Source organism: Hyalella azteca, unplaced genomic scaffold (assembly GCF_000764305.2).
Source record: "Hyalella azteca isolate HAZT.00-mixed unplaced genomic scaffold, Hazt_2.0.2 contig14620, whole genome shotgun sequence".
In the NCBI taxonomy this organism is placed as follows: Eukaryota; Metazoa; Arthropoda; class Malacostraca; order Amphipoda; family Hyalellidae; genus Hyalella; species Hyalella azteca.
Genome location: NW_025944498.1, coordinates 3388 through 24381, shown reverse-complemented (window position 1 = coordinate 24381; position 20994 = coordinate 3388). Strand labels below are relative to the sequence as shown.

The 20994-nt window shown below is 39.5% G+C and overlaps 1 protein-coding gene and 1 pseudogene across 1 annotated transcript; both read left to right on the top strand.

Annotated features, from left to right (window-relative positions):
* Positions 1-1505: 1505 nt before the first annotated feature.
* LOC108675112 (flocculation protein FLO11-like) lies at positions 1506-3144 on the top strand. The gene is made up of 2 exons (XM_018163097.2): positions 1506-1547; positions 2460-3144. Exon 2 carries the CDS (start codon positions 2460-2462, stop codon positions 2940-2942), a length of 483 nt encoding a protein of 160 aa, XP_018018586.1. The 5' UTR covers positions 1506-1547; the 3' UTR covers positions 2943-3144.
* Positions 3145-14924: 11780 nt separating this feature from the next.
* LOC125179032 lies at positions 14925-20738 on the top strand (annotated as a pseudogene).
* Positions 20739-20994: the final 256 nt, after the last annotated feature.

Genomic DNA, 20994 nt, shown 5'->3' with positions numbered 1-20994 from the left:
CATGTCAATTTAAATCTGGATTTGTTGCTCTAAGGTACTTATTTGTTACTACAAAGTACATATAGACGTTATTGCTCTACGGTACATATAGACGATGTTGCTCTAAGGTACATATTAACGTTGTTACTCTAGGTACATATAGACGTTGTTGCTCTAAGGTACATATAGACGTTGTTGCTCTAAGGTACATATAGAGGTTGTTGCTCTAAGGTACATATAGAGGTTGTTGCTCTAAGGTACATATAGACGTTGTTGCTCTAAAGTACATATAGACGTTGTTGCTCTAAGGTACATATAGATGTTGTTGCTCTAAGGTACATATAGAGGTTGTTGCTCTAAGGTACATATTAACGTTGTTGCTCTAAGGTACATATAGACGTTGTTGCTCTAAGGTACATATAGAGGTTGTTGCTCTAAGGTACATATAGACGTTGTTGCTCTAAGGTACANGCTTCACCTGTCTCTTATACACATCTAGATGTGTATAAGAGACAGATAATGAGCAGCTGAGTACATGATAATGAGCAGCTGAGTACATGATAATGAGAGGCTGAGTGCATGATAATGAGCAGCTGAGTGCATGATAATGTACTCAGCCACTACGGCCACTGCTTGGCGTTTGATGACAAGCAGCCTCTATGGACACTGGGCCGCGGCCTAATTTTCATCAACTAATTCTTCAGAATTCCGAGCTGCGATCGTTGGAAAAAGTTCACCAGAGAGACGCTTAATTTTTCCACTCGCTCCTTGTCAACTTGAGTTCGTGTTACTGAATTTGAACTTTCGTGTAACGTGCAACCTTAGCCGAGATATTACTTCCCCTCATCCCAGCGTCGGCGAGAGAAAAGTTGGATGCCTGTGGGTTACAGGTATATATTAATGAACAACTTTTTCATTGTCTAATAACTTGCTGTTATTTAAGGTCATTTATTTAGTACATATCCTATTTGATATTTCAAGCGCTGTCATTTATTCTCTATTCTCCTGACCAAGGAATTTAGTGTTTTATTATTTAAGTCAATATATTCATGTCGCACATCATTCTGCAAAAAAAATTGAACTTGCCAATCAACTTTTAAAAGCATTTTCGAGGCCTTAACTTGGTCATCAAGTAATTTGCGAGATGGTTATTCTATGCATCTATATCATGTCGCTCTGTCAGGACATGGAAAACGAAACGCTCGACACGAATGCCGGAATTTTCCTATCAACCAAAAGAAAGATTGGAATAGATCCTCCGTCTTTTCGTATCCTAATTAACGCCCATTTAGGCACGCTAAAAGAAAATAAAAGTTTACGGATTCTAACGTCGGTCCAAGTTCAAGAAAATTATGCAAGGACAACCATCGGCCAGCAACAAAGAAACAAAGCTCACCTCATTATTATTCCTCGCTGTATTATTGTAATTAATGCTTATCAGGAAACATTATCCAAATCTCCAGCAGACAGCGCTCAGGCTGAGGTACATAAAACAGCGCCATTACATCGCCTAGTTCATTCCAGCTCCTGCATTGCCCTCAAAAACATCACAGCTCCTCTAATATACGGTGAGGTTTCAATTATTTGCATAAATTTTAGCATTTTGTAGTCTCTTGGTTCTTCACCTTGATATGCATTCATGGATTCCTCTCCAGGCTATCACTTGCTGTCTCATTTATTTTGGAGTCATCTCAGATAAATGTAAATAAACTTTTTATATTGAATGATTTCCAAATTAAGCATCACCATTGTTGTCCTTCAGAGTAAGAACATCATTATTTACGGTTAACTTGCAAGTCCTGTAGTAGAGGCACTTGCACGACGATACTTTTTTCGTGCTTCTGCCTGCAGTTCCTACGATACCGATACAGGGAGCAGCTAAAACAATTCACATGAATATTTCAAATTCAAAGGAATATATGCAGATTTGAGAGCAAGAAAATATACTACAGTTTCAATGAGTAAATTCACATTGATTAGCAATGACAAATTGATGAGTGCAGCAACATTAAAGACTCCATTGCACAGCTTATATAGTTATAACTATAGTTAATAGTTGTGCCACTACACTGTCAGAAGTTATAATTAAGGTCATGTCTTTCTGATAGATATCCGGGGCAAATTAAAAGAACCTTAACATTTTCTTTTTACTTGTCATTGTGATGAGAGCCATTTAAATAGAAGGAATATATGTTAAAAGCTGGTATTTATAACCCTCCTGTATAAATTGAGTATTATCTGAAAGCTGGACATGATGAGAGAAAAATAAAATATATTAAGTGTAAAAAAAGATGGATCCGACCTCGACACTGCAGATATTTAGTATTTCTAGTCTCGGAAATGACGGAGTTTTTATCCATTATATAATTTTTTACTTCTCTGTTCAATTTGAACTTCATTTGAAAAACAGATCAAATAGAAGGGTTACTTGGAACTTAATTATATTTCGAAATATTCTAAATTTACCAAACATATTCCAGATGCGTGCGATTGCGTTCCTCATCCTGTTGGCGCTATGCGCGACCCTGGCTCTCAGCTACCCGGTAGGTTCGATGACCGAGGCCACGACGGGCCAAACGAAACTTTCATCGCAGTCCAGAGATGGGACCAATCAGGCAACTCGACGACGCAGAACTGTCTTCTCGCAAGGTCAACTACTTGATTATTTGGAGGAACCTGATAGTTTCGACGCGCCTGACAGCTTCGAAGAGCCCGACAGTTCTATGGAGCACGATAGTTCCGAGGAGCACAACACTACCGAGGCACCTGACAGCTTCAAAAAACGTGACATTTCCGAGGAGCACGACAGTTCCGAGGCACCTGACAGCTCCGAAGAGCGTGACGTTTCCGAGGAGCACAACACTACCGAGGCACCTGACAGCTTCAAAAAACGTGACATTTCCGAGGAGCACTTCAGTTCCGAGGCACCTGACAGCTCCGAAGAGCGTGACATTTCCGAGTAGTACGACGGGTCGAGGCACCTGACAGCTTCAAAGAGCGTGACAGCTCCGAGGCACCTGACAGTTTAGAAAAGCGTCACATTTTTGAGGGGTAGGTACGACAGTTCCAGTTCCGATACACCTGAGAGTTCTGAGGAGCACAACATGCAGTTCTGAGGAGCAATAATAATACAATGACTCTGCATGATCGTTCTAAAGAACTTACCAGTACTGACAATTTGTCAAGTAAACTCTCTACGTAAATACGTCAAGTAAACTATTTACGTAATTTGTCAAGTAAACTATCAATTTGTCAAGTAAACTCTCTCTACGAGTATCTATCTTCTCTATAGGCTCAGTTTCCTCCTTAAGACGATTTTTCAATCATAAAAGGCGAAACTTAATAATCTTGGGGGTGCCGGGGTAAAAAATAAATCGAGTCCGAAAAAATTAAAAAGATGGTTTCGAAGGAAAATAAAAAAAAATATGGAATCGATAGTCATTTGAATAAAACATTTCTTACAAATTTTCCAGAATTTTAGCTATGAAACTGCAGGGGCTCCAAAAATGTCGGTTAATAACCAACTTAATTTTTTCGCCCAAACGCCTCCCTTAATATTTTGATAACGATATATCCTGTCTGCATATAAGATGTTTACTTTAACCCGTAATTGAGCAAGTTGATGGCTGGGAGCTACATGCGATTTGGAAGGAACAGGCGTAAGAAGCCACCGCTGCATGCAGTGAATGTTAAATAAAGCAATGCAGCTAGGTTATCGAACGCAATGAACTATTCATGGAAATTTATCAAAAAATTTGGGAGCATCAAAATTGTTTCTTGGTGACTTACAGTGTATTAATCTGTGACTTGGTGACATAAAAAACATCTTTTATAAAAACGGCGTGTAACTTATTAAAAAGTGGGAAGTTTCTTATAGTTCATCGTATATATGCTGAAATGTGTCAACTTACAATCAATCGCATGTGTGAAGAATTTTCCATGATTAAATAGCTTATAAACTTTGATAATTGAAAAGCTGTATTAAACATCTGTCATTTCCCAGTATACAACTAATATGGTGCGATTCCACTCAACATTGAATCTGATTAGAGCGTCGGTAATTCTGATTTCAGTTATATTATACTGTATACAACGTAGTCTGAGTGTGAATTGATCAATAGCTTAAGTTATGAAAGTTATTGGAAGTTAGGGTAAAGGTGATGAGAAGGCTATAGGAATTTGGGTTGAAGCTGTGTAAAGCTTGTATAAGGTGCGATTATTCTCGAGACCGAGGGTTTGTTTATAGTTTGGAATGTCGAGGGTATCAAAGGGCTAACCTTTGTAGAGCTCGAAACTGTCGCGGTGTCCCGTGGTAGGCTTATGTGTGTGAGACGTCCTGCCAGATAAACACCCTAAAATTGGCGCCAAATGTTGCTCTTGTGAAGTCACGGTCACAAGCACGGTCTGCAGTCTGCGGACGTTGTGACGGCCGCCGGTCGTGAGGCCAGCGGTTTCGCCATTTCCGAACTTTGGCTGTCGCGAGAAACCTAGACTCACCGAGGCAGCTACGATTCCTGTGAGCACGTCAAAATTATACAAGGGGCGGCCACGACTTCGACATATTAATGTACTGTCGACATCAACACTACGGCTGCGGTTCAGCAGTGAGACAACGCAAGAAGCCACGAGTTGTCCAAGTACAAAGCACTGCGCAACAATTCTCATCTGTACGGTCACAGTCATCGACAGTCTCGGTACGGTCAAGATCACCAACTGCAGGAGCATCGCAATGAGCTCGTAGTAGCATCATCGACGATGAAGATTATGCCACTATTTAGAAGTACGGTCGTTGTAAAACAACCTACGGCCAGACTGATAGTGAGACATCTATATCAGCGAAACACGACGGTTATGAAGAACAGCGACCGCGGGGACGCGCGGCTACAGCTGTGGTACGGCCACTTGGAATACGGCTGCAAACGCGCGCGTGAGGTACGGTCGTTGCGTTAGTCGTACCATTCTACGGGGGCGTTCTACAGCTCAACGTTTTTTTGGTAAAAGTAGATTTTAGTGACGTTAACTGATAGGTTCTCAACTTTGATTGTGTTCGGACTTTTTGTGTTTTGTGTTTTTATTGTGTTTCTCATGTACTAGCGATTTTTGTCAATTTAGGATGTGAACTTGAATTTCCCAATTTAATATTAAATGTACCAGTGTTTCATTACAACCCTGTCTCTGTACGATTATTTGTACCCTAACCCATTCATACGAGAACTGATATACGTACATAAGTAATTAAGCCACTTCGGCAACCACCCTGACAAGCGATAAATAATAATATCTGGAACTATAACGTAACTTAAAACTGAAGGAGTAATCACTCCGATCGTTCAACGTAAAAATATTAGGCTATAGTAAAACCCTTCGCTATTCAAATCATTTGCGATGATATTCACTGAGCATGAGCCCGTTATCGTCAATGTCCAAAATATCATTCAGTTTCACTAAAATACCTTGAGTGATGAGTGATTTGAATGTGACAAGTCTCACACAATTTGCCGTTGCAGTAATTCATATTTTCTTGGCGCCGTTTATTCATAATCAACGAGAATTACATATTTCTACAATAATTAGTTTACAAGCACCTCAATGCTCTGTAATAGCATAAAATGTCATCTTGATAGAAATGTCAAGTAGGCGCTTTGGAATTCAACACTAGATGTAAAAGACTCTACATTTTGAGTGAGTCGAACTCGAAAAATAATTCAAGCACAAGCGAAAAAATGCGTGAGGCCGCTCACCTTCTATAAGACGCAATCAATAGTACATAACACAAAATTTGCTTTGGAGCAATCAAGATTCTGGCAAATTTTTATTTGAACTTATATCATGTTGATGGGGATCGATCGGGGAAGCTTCCGATCGAATAATGATCGGAATGATCAATTAATGACTGGATCAGTTAATGATTCGATCAATTAATGATCGGATCAATTAATGATTGAATCAATTAATGATCGGATCAATTAATGATTGGATCAATTAATGATCGGATCAAGCGGATCAATTAATGATCGGATCATCTAATTGATATCTCGCTTTGGCAACGCGTGAATGACCGTAAATGTTTCTGTTTGCGTGTTAAAACTGGAAGAGCATATAAAATTCTTACGTAATTCAAAGTGTTATAATACTGACGTGAAATAAATATCATAACTGGCACCAGAAATTGACCAAAAATAACGTACTATGCGAATGAACTAGATGAAGGATGAAGTTCATTCTCCCGCCACTAGCTGTTTCCAACCCCTACCCCTCCTCCCTCTCTCAATGCCCCCCCCCATGCATGGCCTGCTTAGCTGCTCTGTTCAGCTCCCTGCCGGGCAATCCAAGTACCAGCGCTAAAACAGCGCAGAGTTACGGCCCTGCCGAGCTGTTAGAATTTTGTCTCTATATCAGCCATGGCGCAGCGCCGTTTTAGGGATAGATGGCCGGTTATAGTTTCACGGCTCCATCCTGCTAAAGCGCGACCAGCCCGGCCAAACCCGGCGCCGGTCTCGGCTCAAAATTTTAACTGGGCAACAACCCTGACAAGCGATAAATAATAATATCTGGAAATATAACGTAACTTAAAACTGAAGGAGTAATCACTTCGATCGTTCAACGTAAAAATATTAGGCGATAGAAAAACCCTTCGATATTCAAACCTTTTACGATGATATTCACTGAGCATGAGACCGTTATCGTCAATGTCCAAAATATCACTCGGTTTCACTAAAATACCTTGAGTGTTGAATGATTTGAATTTAACAAGTCTCAAATAAATTGCCGTTGCAGCAATTCATATTTTCTTCCAGCAATTCATACTTCTTATTCAACGAGAGTTACATATTTCCAAAATAATTAGTTAACAGGCACTTCAATACTCTTTAGTAGCATAAAATTTCATCTGAATAGAAATGTTAAGTAGGCGCTCGGGAATTAAACACAAGATGTAAAACAGACTCTATATATTGAGGGATTCGAATTCGAATAATAATTCAAGCACAACCGAAAAAATGCAAGAAAAAAATGCACCCGAAAATCAAGTTATTGGAGATCAATCGGGGGACTTTCCGATCGATTAATGATCGGAATGAGCAATCAATGACTGGAACAATTAATGATTTGATAAATTATTGATCGGATCAGTTAATTTCAACATTTATCATGTTGTTGGGGACTTTCGATCATTAATGATTCCATCTTTTTCCTTCCACGAATGCATATGCTCGTTCGTCTTGTTCAAAATTATTCTCAATAATCTCACTAAACCAACGAATTAATAAATTTGACCAAATATAATAAATAAAATAATTATCTAAATGAAGATGTTGAACAATCCTCCCTCGCAAATCTATTAAATCTAACAGTGCGTTTAAGTTTTTTTATTTCCTCTCCTTTGCTTCAATGAGTTTGCAGTACAGTCTAGAATTGAGCAGCTGAGATCCAAGTTGCAAATTCAAGAATATTCAGCAATTTAGACTTTAATACAATAATCAAAATACCTTAAATACCTAGCTAAAGCAATGGATTTAATAATAATGCGAAAAATTGGCACACGGAAATAATAAATATTGTACATCACAAATATTACCACAAGCTATCTATCAACGCACCTTCAACGCTAGATCCTCAGGAAAAATTATGAGTAAAACGCACCAATACGCTAGACGCACCACTACGCTAGACGCACCACTACGCTAGACGCACCACTACGCTAGACGCACCACTACGCTAGACGCACCACTCTAAATTTGCGAAAATTGTCGAGTTGAATATCAAGAGTTATGAATACTAATTATGTTTTAGAAACGGCTGATCTGATACTCGTGAAATTTTAACAGATTATTAAACACAATCAGACATGACAGAATCATGATTTTTAAAATTGTTTACAAACTTCGGGAAGATGAATGAAGATCAGGCTCTATATGAATGAAAAACCTTTTATTGAAAACTAAAAGTTCGACAATAAATTATTGTTCGCCATTCTCTAGAGGCGAGAGAGTCGTTCTGGTGGTCTCTGGTTATGTGACAGTCGTTCTGACAATTTGCGGAAGTGCGATAGTCGTCTTACCAGTCGTCAGAGTTGCGTTAGTCGTTGCAATAAAGTCACTTGCTGAACCGTCAGATCGGGATCGCTGCTGAATTTTCTTTGTGTATACCACTGTGCTCGCCAAGTCAATATTCTTATGTTCCTTGGCGTTATGCATAGGATACCTTGGCCACTGGCAAGCTGTGTACAAGTCGAGGTTTCGCATGACTCGACAATGTATAAGGCGACAAATTATGTAACTTATCAACATGTAGTCAGCGCTTGCCTGATACTAGTATTTTCCTCTGAAATTTGATCTTACTGACAAATGACTAAGGGATCATTTGCTACTGAATTTGACCAATATTTTCTATTTCTTATAATATATGAAATTCACGAATTAAATTCATGAACAGCTGAGTTATTGGAAACCGATAAACGTCAGAGTTTGTCGTACCACCGCTTCTGCGCAGAGAAATATTGATATTGAAAATGAAACGCGATGAAATCACATCACCAGTCGTCTCGACTACGGCTGAAGAGTTGAAGAAGGCTGAATTTACATGAATAAATAAATATTTCTGTAGGAATCAATTTAGATCCTTTTGAATCATCCGGCATCCAATAATTTACTTCACTGGAGCGTTTCGTTCGATAAGAATACGTGATGTAGTCACGCTGAATGAAGCATTCAAAGCTTTGAACGTAATTAAGTGGACTCTATCTCGTATATTATATAATTTATTCATGGAAAAACTTTGTACTAAGGAGTTACATTCAAGTCCTAATTCTATCTGCATGAAAAGGAAAACCTTTCCTCGAAAGCTTCGATAGGTCATAATCTTCGAGGAGGTTGTTTGGTGGACAATCTTCATGACGTGCATCTTGTATAATCGTGGTGACGAATTAATCATACCAGGGGAAGGGAGAATATTTTGCATTGTGAAAAGTACTACGGCTTTACATTGGTGCGCTGAAATGCTATGTTATGTGGCTTCCTGTGGGTCGAATTGTTTCTCTTGCAGCACCTTTACCGAACCGCCCAATGTGCACTGGAATTACATCAGAAAATTTTTCGATATTTCAATGATGAACCTTGTGATAATTGTGATGTGCCATTAGTTGTGTTAAGTTGTGTTCAGTGATGTTAATTTATGATTACTTTGTTATGTTATATTGTGTTATTTGTACCAAACAACAGATATACCGTGCCAAGTTCGTGGTATAGGACTCAGGCAAGCAGTTGTGTTTATAATAATTAGTATTGATAAGACATTTACGTACTCAAAATAATTTATTACGTATCCCCACACATTTCAAACAAGAACGTTTGATTTACCTCCCAGCTATTTTTATTTCTAAACGCTTGTGAATACTATTTCTATAGCGGGATCCAAGTCTGTGGAAACTGGAAGATAAAAATAATAATAGTTCTTCACAGTGAAATAAAACCAATAAAGAAGCCCTGTCTCGAAGCCACCCTTTCTGAAATTCTCAACTTTATCTTCAATTACACAATTGTTAAGAAGGCAAATTTTTGCAGTTTTTGCTTTATAGAAAATCTTTGCTTGTTGCACCAAAATATATCAGTTCAGGAAAGAAGAACACACCAATATACTACATGATTACAAAAATGATCAAGATTTAATTAGTAGGTTTCTGTCGCCTCGAAATAGTCGGTTCAAGCGAGGACTAGTCGGTTCGGGGGAGTATTAGTCGGATCATGATGTTGTGATGAATAATAGCGAACATTATTATTCTACGAATCAGTCAGTCATCGTGGCGTCTGGTTCAAACGAACTTTGAATGCACGTTACACGTAAGAATAATAGCAAGCGAAAAATGCATTACACAACATACATAATAAGCATACATAATCAGCATACCTTCCCCATGTGCATATAAGATTAAGAAGTCTGGATCGATGTATAAGATGCAGCATTAAACATGCACTTATTCCTACGATGTGTCTGAGTGATGGTGCAACACGGCAACACCAGCGACAGGCCACATCAGGCCTACTCATTAGTGCCGACATCACTATGTTATGTCATCACTATGTTATGGGGATACCGCGTGTACCTTTCATCAGTCTACCCTAAATAGGCTGGACCGACGTTTTCGTTCTCTGTTGTGCTTTCTCAAACAAAAAACTAGTTCGAGGAGCGTCTAAGCAAATGTAATTGCACCCAAAACCCCTACCCTTCTCAACATTTGGAACATTCGTGCTGAAATTTTTTCGAAAAGCCAAATCAATTATTGCTTTTGAAAAGTTTTCTTGATTTTCGCATGAAAATTTTCTATCCGTTATGGTAATCCATTTTATCCTTTAAAATATTGTAATGAAGAGCTTGAGACTGATGTGGCTTGCTTATTATATTCTTTTTATCGGTAACCAACACAAATAAAATATCCATCACATTACAACACTCAATAAATCTTCTTACGAGTTACTACCTGCGAATGTGGGACTCAGCCCCTGTGGAGGTGAAGGAAGCGCTGGGAGAGCGTTTCAGAGACGCTCGCATCCAAGTTCTTTTGGATTTTGTCCTGAAAAACCAGATACCAGCGGATAAGCTTTACGAAGTTATTTATGATTTGGATAACGCCGTGGCGAGTGTTCGTCCTCAGGTTAGTTTATGATGATTTTTTATTTCTCTTTAGGTTCTTCTCCCAGTAAATTAAAGAATTTTTATCCGTAATTAATTATGTTATAATTATATGTAACTTTCCCCAGAATCAGTTTAATTTAATGTTTTACTCCTAAATGTATGCGTTTTAAGGAATATAAATTAAGCATAGATTTTGTATTACCTTCCTTGTGTTAATTACAGCTCTGCTACAACCCGAGCACGCACGCTAAGATCATCATGACAATCCTGGCTTGCTTGCCGCTGGAAGTGCAAGACTTCCTCCTTACGCCGGTCATCGAAGAAAAGCGTCAGAATATCGTCACTCCAAGTATGGAATCTCGTCAGCGCTCGCGAAAATAAACGAACATCGTGTTTATCACATGTTTTTCTCGTCTGTCTATTAAAATTGATCATGTTATTTGTTATCTTATTTTTGTTGATTATTTGTTATATTAAACATGTTTTATTGTTAACATGTTACGACAAAATATTTTTATGATTAGGGACACAAAAGAACTTAATAACATATGTAGATTAAACAAAACAAAATAGGGAAGATGGATGATTAAAATTAATGAGTACATTTATCCAGCGCATATTAATTCATCAAATTTCAATGAACTGATTTTAAAAGTAATGCACCGTGAATCTACGACAAAAATAAAATATTGAATCCAGTTCTTATATTTTGTGTTTCCCTGTCGATGTTCAATGATAACTATTTTACGTTGTAGTTAAGGCAAATACAAACAACTTTTTTATTATACATAACATAACTAACATGTGTCTCATTGAATACTTTTTACACCATTTTACATTAACTTGAACTTAAGCGAAAACTTCAGAACAATGTTTGTTGTCATGCGACAATGGAACTTTGATGCATGCGAAGAACCCTGTTACTATTGTTTTATCAATGAAGTATTTTTTAATCACGGTAGGTGTGACATGAGAGGTGACGGTAGGTGAGCATGACGGTAGGTGAGCATGAAATTTGAAACATTTCATGCTCACGCTTAAAACTGATCCAGAATTCAGTAGATTAACAAGATAGTGTATGGTATCCAATTGATGACAGAAAAAATGTTATGATAGCATTTTCAAAATCAAACTTGTAACGAATTTGGTCCCAGGATCATATAATAATAATATATGTATGATCGAATTTTAATCGAAATTCATCGGAATTGTCATCATTGCTCGCCGAATAATTTTATTCTGTTCAAGAAGTTTTAACTTCGTATATTTTGTATGCAAGAATTTTTTTGAAGAACTAATCATAGCTTAGCAGATTATGAAACTATAAAATACTATATCTTTTGTGTAAATGTCTTATATTATGAGATGGCGTTCATGTATAATCATAGTTGGGGTACAATAAGAAAGTTCTTCAAATACGTTTATATGTAACCTGAATGCCGCCTCCATTTTATGCCAGATCTTGTTTTGTAAAGAATTTGTAAGTTAGACCTTTTTGGTGTTTTTATTAGGTGCATGAACTTTAAGCGAGGATAAAAAAATAATCTGCAGTCAAGTTAAATACCAATTCAGAGTCTTTAATTACTGAATCATGGGTAATTATTAGGTAAATACTTCAACGTGCCAAACGAGCGCAAGATTTTTAATTTTTTTTTTCCTGAAATCGCAATGAAAAGAAATGTAGTTGCTGAATTGTTCATAAATTACTGAATCAAATTTTATAACACGCTTCATTTATAAAATCATGTATTCTTACTTCTCATCTATAAATCGCATAAAAAATTAAAATTAAAATACACTGACTATTCCAGCTTCGGTCACTCAACAGCTACACTCTTCACTTTACCTGTCAACCGTTAATTATTACAAGGTTTGTAAGGTGCTAGACATTTCAAGACTGAACATATGCTCCTGCATAGCTTTGTCTAGCGAGGCTCCAGGGGTCTCCAAACTTTTTAATGAGCGGGCCACATTAAATATTTCGCATACTTTTGCGGGCCGATGGTATGAAAAATCAAAATAAAAAAACAGTGCCAGTAATTTTATTTACTCAAATATTAAAGAATAAATATGGAAAAATTATAACATGTCTTTTTGGAAAAAAATCAGGGTAAACTAAATAGATGCCCGTCTTTGGTTTTATCTAACGAAATTAGTGTGACATATGATGCTTTCGTTTTGACTTCAAAATTTCATTAAAATCCGGTTTCAGATTAGATTAGCCAATTGTAAGAATTGATTTCAAGTGATCATCAGACAAATTTGCTCGATAATTAGATTTCACATACTTCATTTTAGAAAATGTTTGTTCACAAAAGTACGTTGAACCAAAAATGGACACAAAACTACATGCAAACTTTATCAAATTTGTAAACTGATCTGGCTGCAGGCATTTATACAACTCAATCAGATTTCCTTCTCTATACATATCCTTCAGTCTACCATCTGCCTGGAGATCAATAATTTCCATTTGAAACTGAGTTGGAAAATTTTCAGCATTGCAGTCAAATGGATTATGAAAGAGCCTGATTTCATTTGCTTTGGCATCAAGGTCGGCAAATCGTTTCTGAAACTGTTTTTTTAAATCTTAAATTATTTCATTTGCAATAGTATTATTGCTATTTTGTATAACTAAGATAAAGGTATTGTCAAACTACAGAGAAATGAATATTGTACAGTGATGTGCTGCCTGAAACGGAAGCATCGAAGCCCCACTCGGCCTCCATCCCCACAATATACAGTTATACACAACCGATTGCTTGTAATGCACAACATGTACACACCTAGCAGTATTAGTATTTTTACGTCACATTCTCGAGAGAGAGGAACTCTCTCATTCTCTCGGGCTGAGCGCCGCCAGTCAGCAGGCCCCAGCTTTGAATATTTCTCCGAAAAAATTTCTCTATTGTACGAATTCGATCATTCTCCGATGCCATTCGTACAATAATTATTTATTCATTTTACGATTTCATCCGGCGGGCCAGATGAAATTATGTGGCGGGCCGGATGGGGCCCGCAGGCCATAGTTTGGAGACCCCTGGTCTAGACTCTAGACACTTGTATGACACTACAGTCTAGATTCTAAGTAACTAAATGATTAACAATCGCTTCACCCATTCTAAAGTTGTACTGAACTCCACCAACGACCCATCCGACCAGGCGTTAAATTGCGCAAAGCTTATTGTACGTAGCTTCCCGCGCAAAAGTTTTGACAATAACACCGCTAGAGTTACGTCTTTTAAGCAGCGCTTACGCAACACGGAAGTCGCTACGTGTACTTAGCGATTTTTTGATAATCCGGCCCCAGGAGGTAACGGGCTTGTGAGGGTAATTGCTGATAAGAAGGTAACTGCAATTGATAGTTATTCATCCACAGAAATTTAGTATATCTTTTTGGAAATTAGAAAAGCTTGGGGTGGTAATGGCAACCATGCCGCTTTCTGCTGTTAACCAGGCAAATGTGCCATGTTGCAGCGTATTGTGAGCAAATTTATGGAGGGCGCAGTCGAACGCCACAAGTTTAACTCTTAGAATAGCCCAGCTTTAAAGCATTAAGCCCAGCCAGGAGCCAAGGCCCAGCTTTAATGCATTAACTATACTCCGCCTCAGAGCTAGAAGCCGCAGACTACGCTTGAACTTTGTAATCCTGACAAGAAACACACTGCCGAAAGATAATAGCGCAGTAGGTCTTCAGGCAATGTTTGTGCGTGCTCGCGCGTGAGCAGGCACCTCATCATCCGGCTATACCTACTCCGGCCTAAGCTCTTCTGGCCTAACCTATTCACACTGTCCCGACTCCCAACTTTCTTGCTGCCAATGACTGGCTTTACCAGCACACTTAGACCGCCTTTCTAACTTCCTGCTGCCAATGAGGTTTGGTTAGGTCCGCCCAAGTTTGTTTTGGGTGGAGAAATGTTGCAATTTGTGTAGGTTAGGCCTGAAGAGATAAGGCCGGAACAGGTTTGGCCAGATGCAGTATGGCCATACTTACCTTATGCAGGTTTATTTTGTGTCTTTGGACATTCGATGCTATGGGTTTGAGCCCTGGACTTCATAGGCTGTTATGCCCTATGGCGTTCTTACTTACGCAAATAAATACGTAAAATAAATACGTAAAGTGTAAAATTTGCCAAAGTTAGCCTCTGGCATGCGCTCCCAGTTAATGGTTCGGAAGTAGAGATTTTATCTTGAATACCCTAAGACTGGAGCAAAAAGTAGGCTTCTTGCAACGCTTCCGCAAACTGTGGCACGTCGAGGCAAGTCTCTAACCAATATCTAATCCATGCATGCGACCCTTCCAGAACACTCTACGCCAAATGACGCAGAGTGGTACCTACTATTGTTTGTAGAATAAATATAGCGTATTGGTCGAAAAATAGGTACTCACTGTAGTTCGAAGAACAATTACTTAGCATTGATCGTGTAAAAGATTTCTAATATATATTTATTATATATATACTATTCAACATAGTTGAATAATGTAGTTCAATTGCACCTCATCCGTGGCTGGGCCAGCTCTTCGGTACATATTGTAGACTTCTAACGGAGTTATTGCAGAGAGGGATGGCGATATTCCAGGGAGACGTTTCCAACCTCTGCTGCTAAATTAATGTGCATAGATGTGGATCGACCGAAAGTTCATTATTGAGGTGTCTGGAGGAAAGGTTTTTTAGTCTAACCGTTTTCCCTATCACGTCGCAAAGTCTAACGTGCGCCTCGATACACGCTTACCTTTTTTCTGCGTTTTAAATTAATCGAAGACGCAAGGACCCACTTTAGACTACACTTCTGTAGAAGAAGATGAATTATTCGACGAATTTGGTCACGGGGCTGGTGCTATTTGACCCCCATCAGCCATAATAGATGTTTATAACCTGTTACAAACAGGATAGATTTGGATTACAAGATTAGATGTAAATGCTCTATCTTATAGTCAGCAGAATACTTTTAGTTTCGTGGCAAAGTGAGATTTCCACTTCCCTTGTAGGGGAAGTCTCCAACTGTTTTGGCCACTAAAATTACTGATTTATTTCATGTAGGTACTATGGCTGGCGACATTGAAAATTAGCGCGGCTTACTCGCACCAGACAACGCAAAAGTGCCGAAATTGGAGAAAATATTGGAGGTCATTGAGAAGGACGACGCCAGGGATCTTCGGCAGCAGCGAGAGCACGAGATCCTGGAGCTGGTGAAGCTTCTATGTGCAATATACTCCAGACACCACGAGACAGCGCTCCATAAGGCTATTGAGAGCCACGCCCTGGAGATCCTGAAGGTCTGTTGGACGTCAGCCTTTGCCCGAACGGCATAGACTCGCAAGACGCCGATGGAATACGCCCCCTTCACTATGCCACGAAGAAATTCAATAGTGATGCCATCACCTAACTTATTGATGCTAATGTGAACCTACGCAATAATGGAGATTCCGCACTCCTTCGGCTGGCGTATGCGGCGGCCACTGCTCCGAGTGCCGAAAAAGTCGGAAAATGCGCTGATGCTTTGCTCAAGTGTTCGAATTTGGACATAGAAGCATTGAATAAAGAGAAGATCACTTCTTTGCGAACCGCGGCAGGCAAAATGCCCAGTAACGCTGTCTTATTGGTATCATTTTTTTACCAGATGTTGGTGCGGAACGGAGCGAACATCGACAGCACCATAGCGACGAAATTTAAGTGATCAGCGACAACGAAACTCCTCTACCTACATATACTACACCAGTCATCGTTGTAGTGTTTAGAGGCGTAAGTGGCGCCCAGGAAGTTTGTCCAGCGTCCAACTGCTAAATTGGATCGAAGAAAGTCCTGTACTACCTGGTGGATCGCTCCTGCCGGACGGGGTTGAGGCGCTCCTCCAGGCAGTGGAACACCCTTGATCGAGCAACAGTAACGACGAGCTTGCCCTCCACAGAGCACTGGCTAGTGGTCACGTGTCAATCGTGAACCTCCTCATCAATAAGATGCAGGAGAACGGCATTGTCACCCTAGAGCAAAAGAGTTTCTCCCTGCTCCAAAATGTGCTGGAAATTAACGAAGGTCTTAATTGCACAGAATCTTGCGATTGGAAAAAATGCCTGCAGCGCTTGTGGGAAAACGATGATTTTATAAATTTCAACCAGGAGGAATTAAGGTTAGTCAATAATGAAACGGCTCTCCACTTCGCCGGTGCAATGTAAAATCAATACGCCATGGCGATTCCTCTTGAACATGGAGCTTACCTCGGCGAGCATAGAATGATCGATATCATGACGATATGCAAGTAAATTGAACGATTATCAAAGCTTTAATTGCAAAGACACTCGAAAAACCATGGTTAACTGCATCAAAATTCCGTCTCAAACCCGTTTACCAAAACGATTACACTTTTTGCGATGAACTACCAGTTCCTGATGCGCCCGACACCCAGCGAGCTCACTAAAGTTCAGCAGAACCGAGATTTGCTGCTATACGACGTCTGTCAGAGCCAAGAACTTCGCAACTCCATCAAACATCCACTTCAACAAACTTTCCTGTACGCCAAGGAGGAAAGTATTCCTAATTTACCTTCTGAATTTAGTTCTTTACATGATGTATGCGATACTCCTCGCTGCATTTGTGTACGGGTCGAAGATCTTGCGCGTGCTTGAAAACTTGGCCTCGTCAAGCATCTCCAGTGCAACCAAGCAACTGAAGGAAGATATTCTGCTGTAGCTGGACAAACACGCTCTTTAAACGTCATTTCTGGGTATCTGCCTGCATGCCCAAACGTACGGGAATTACAACTGATCAGTGATATTTTGAAGGCCACAAGTATATTTTAGTATCGTACGGATCCTCTGCCGCGACACAGAACTATAAACTAAAAGCACATTAGTTGACAAACGCTCGCCAACATGCCTAGCCTATTTAAAATCGCAGACATTTCAGGAGATTATTGAGGTAAAAGACGGCTGCTGACTCGCGATCAGCTGCTTCCCGAGAAAACTAGCTACGCACACTTATTCTCTTGCTTCCCGAGAAAACTAGCTACGCACTTATTCTCTTCACTCTTTGTCAGCCGAAGAAACGTCACAGCGTTTAATGCGCGGCCAAGGTTGGCCCGCTACACTGCGGTATACCGAAGTACTCACACCGCCTGCATGTCATTTTCACTCTTAATCACAACAATCATGTTGGCTAAGGATCTTTTACAGATCGCCTTCACGTATGAAAGTTACTGCCAGTGCATCGAGAACTACTTGCAATGGTTCCTGGTCATCGCAGTTCCTGTTGCCTGCTTGGTACCTCTGTCACTGTCAGCTACTCGACACCTCACAGCTTGGACGATAATCACCGCATGGTGAGCTTCATTAATTTACTTTGAGTTAAAAATTCTTCAAATTTCTGTAATTTAAATTCAAATAAAAATCAATGCAGTCAAGTTGGCAATGTATATCGAACACTGAAGATGCGAATGGCTGGGTTACTTAGTACATGAATTCACAGCAATCAATGAGACAAGGAGCCATCTCACCATCAACTATTTGAGTTTTTACTTAACTATTGCATAACTATTTCTCTACATATATAATAATAGTGGTCGCAAACGTATCTAGAGGCCTGGTAGCGAAGGTTGCTGTCTTAAGACCAAGAGTTAATTCGTTGTCAAAACATCAATAAACAGCATGGTCTGATAACGAAGGCTATAGTCGGAGAACAAAGGAATAAGCGTGGGTAACAGGCTTGTCGTTCAATGAACGGGTATCAAGAGTGTAAATACTTATTCATTCGATCAAAAGGCACAGAGTATTGGTAACTACTTAGTCGTTCGATTGACAGGTATCAATTTCGAAAACAGGTATTAAGTTTGTAAAACAGGTCTTCATTTACTGGCTGAGCTAAATTGAGAAAATATCTACCATGTAATCTATTTGCACATCCCTCTCATTCGGCCGTAAGAGTTCATACCGAGCCTTGCGGTGTCCCGGTCTTCAAAATGGACCTGAGAATTTTAGCTTAAACGATTCCCGCCTGCCTGAAATACGAACTTTAGAATGCCTTTAAACTTTAAAACATAAGTCTAGTTTAAACGACGCGTTCAGTTGTAGTCCTCTCTAATTTTTTTAATAGATTAGTCTGTCTCTGTCTGCTTGTGGTAATTTTAAAATTGATTGGTCTCTTATTTGTCAATATTAATTTAGGTTCCAATCTTTGCAAAGTGTGTCTAGGAGTGTCGAACTGATGATGAAGCTTGACTTCGTATAGTTTTCTTGTCCAATGACAATTTAAAATCTTGTAAAATTTTTTGCTTCCAAGTTCCAGGTATCAGTTTGTGCTGGTGCTAGGCCGTGCGCCGCCGTTCGTTGAGTACATCATCACTATGGTGCGCTCCGTGTCATGGAACTTCTTGAAGCTCGTCTTTCCCCTCGGCTTCATAATTATCGCTTTCAGCCTCAGCTTCAACATCATCCTGCAGTCTGACGATGATGCACAAGTAAGCTAGGCAGTTTCAACGTCATCCTGCAGCCTGATGATGATGACCAAGTAAGCCATTGTGACCAATTAGCCTCGGATATTAAAATCACTAGTTGCGACACCTCGGAAGTTCGCATGGTCTTCTCGTTTCGCCTACCAATGACAAAACTGTCAAGACGCTTCCCTGTTATTTTAATAATCAAAGCTTGTGTTAGACGGAATTTGAAATGCCACTGACAATCTATAGTTACTATATTAGAGATAAACCGAAAATTATTAAAGTAACAAATCAAGAGTGAAGTAACAAATCAAAGGGCAGTCTAGACAAACAGATGCGAACTAAGGCAAATCGGATGCCCTGTAACAAAATATTGCGAAGTGAACACGAGAGAGCTATGACACATCGGATGCACAAAGAGAGAGCTTGTAGTTCAGGAGACTAAGCGCGTGATCCCTGGCGTTGAAATTGAAATCCAATAAGAGGGGAACCAGTGCGCCAGTCGGGATCAGCTAACTGACTGCTACTAAAAATTTAATAACCACTTCAGAGCTGGTCACGCTTGATATTAGCGGTCTGAATGCAAGTAGTAGGAAATTTTCATACTGCTATATTACAGCCATGCAGCTTCCAGGTTCAGTTTGGGCAGGCAAAAGTGTGCATCAGTACTACTACGTTCGCCATCTACTTGTGCTGTGTGTGAGAAACTGTGTCACTATTTGGATAACATGACTGATTTATTTGTCTGAAAGTGGAGTGTAGAAAATTTTGCTTTTTGCCTATAGATCTCAAAAAATTACTGAAAAATCCGGACAAAATAATTGTCCTTTAGTCAAGTGTGCGAATGGAAAGTTAATCTCTACGTAATTATACTTATGTAATGAAAAATGAGCAAAACACACGTCACACGTCCCTCACTAATATCCGTCCAACAGAGCGAACTTTGTGGCCTTTTGGACGACGCTGCCATCGTCATGTTAGCGAGTTCGACTATTCGTCCGTCAGGGAGGAGCTCACGAAGGCAGGCACGGCCTACGCCACGTCAACAGTCCTAACCTTCCTGGTATTCCTCTTCCTCAGCTTCCTGGTTTTTCCCTTCCTCATCTTCCTCGGTCTAATGAACGTCATGACGGGTCTCGCCGTCACGATGTTAAGGTTCGCACGTTGCAACAAAGAAAAGAGAAGTGGTGTTCTTTGAAATAAGAGCATGTCGGGTGTTGGCAACGAATAAAAATATTAGGAATACTGTTAAAAATAAATTTTCGTATCAGCATTGACAAAAAGGTTTGATAGAGCTAAACTTCACAAAAAAGTTTTCTTCAATGAAATAAATCTGACATGAATTTTCAATAACTCCTCCTAGTAACGGTTAATTATATTTAAACCCAAGCGCGCAACGCATTGTAATACTGCAGTAAATGTATTACAATGTACGCATTGTAATACCGAAGTACTTAATTGCCTTATAAATTAAGAAAAAATGTAGGAAAAAAGAGAAGATACGTGAAAATGTTATTTTCCTGTCCTGCTACTATTGCCCCGCTGACGGACAATTATTGTATTGAAGCTGGAAATCTTGGAAGACGCAGTGTTCTGAATTCCTCAATTTGGAACTCAAGTTCGTGTACCTCAAAGAGCAGCTGTTCAACAAGGTGAGACTGCAGCTCGTGTACCGCAACGATCAGCTGTTCATCAAGGACTAGTCTATTATTTATTGAACGCTTTCATACTCGGAGCGTCAACGATGCCATCAGGGAGGCCGTTCCATTTGTAGGTGACTCGAAGCGAGAAGAAATGTTGTCGCGTGGATGTGTTACAACACAGTTTTTTTAGTTTATAGCCGTGGCTCCTGGTGTTGGTTCTTGTTTCAAATCCTAGGACTCCTTCTGGTACCTTGTATGAACCGTGGGTATACTTGAGGTCGTCACGTCGGATACCACGCAAACGTCGATAACATAG

What these genes read in the sequence shown, in the direction of transcription:
- LOC108675112 (XM_018163097.2), top strand. Translation starts at nt 2,460, where the DNA reads ATGCGTGCGATTGCGTTCCTCATCCTGTTGGCGCTATGCGCGACCCTG.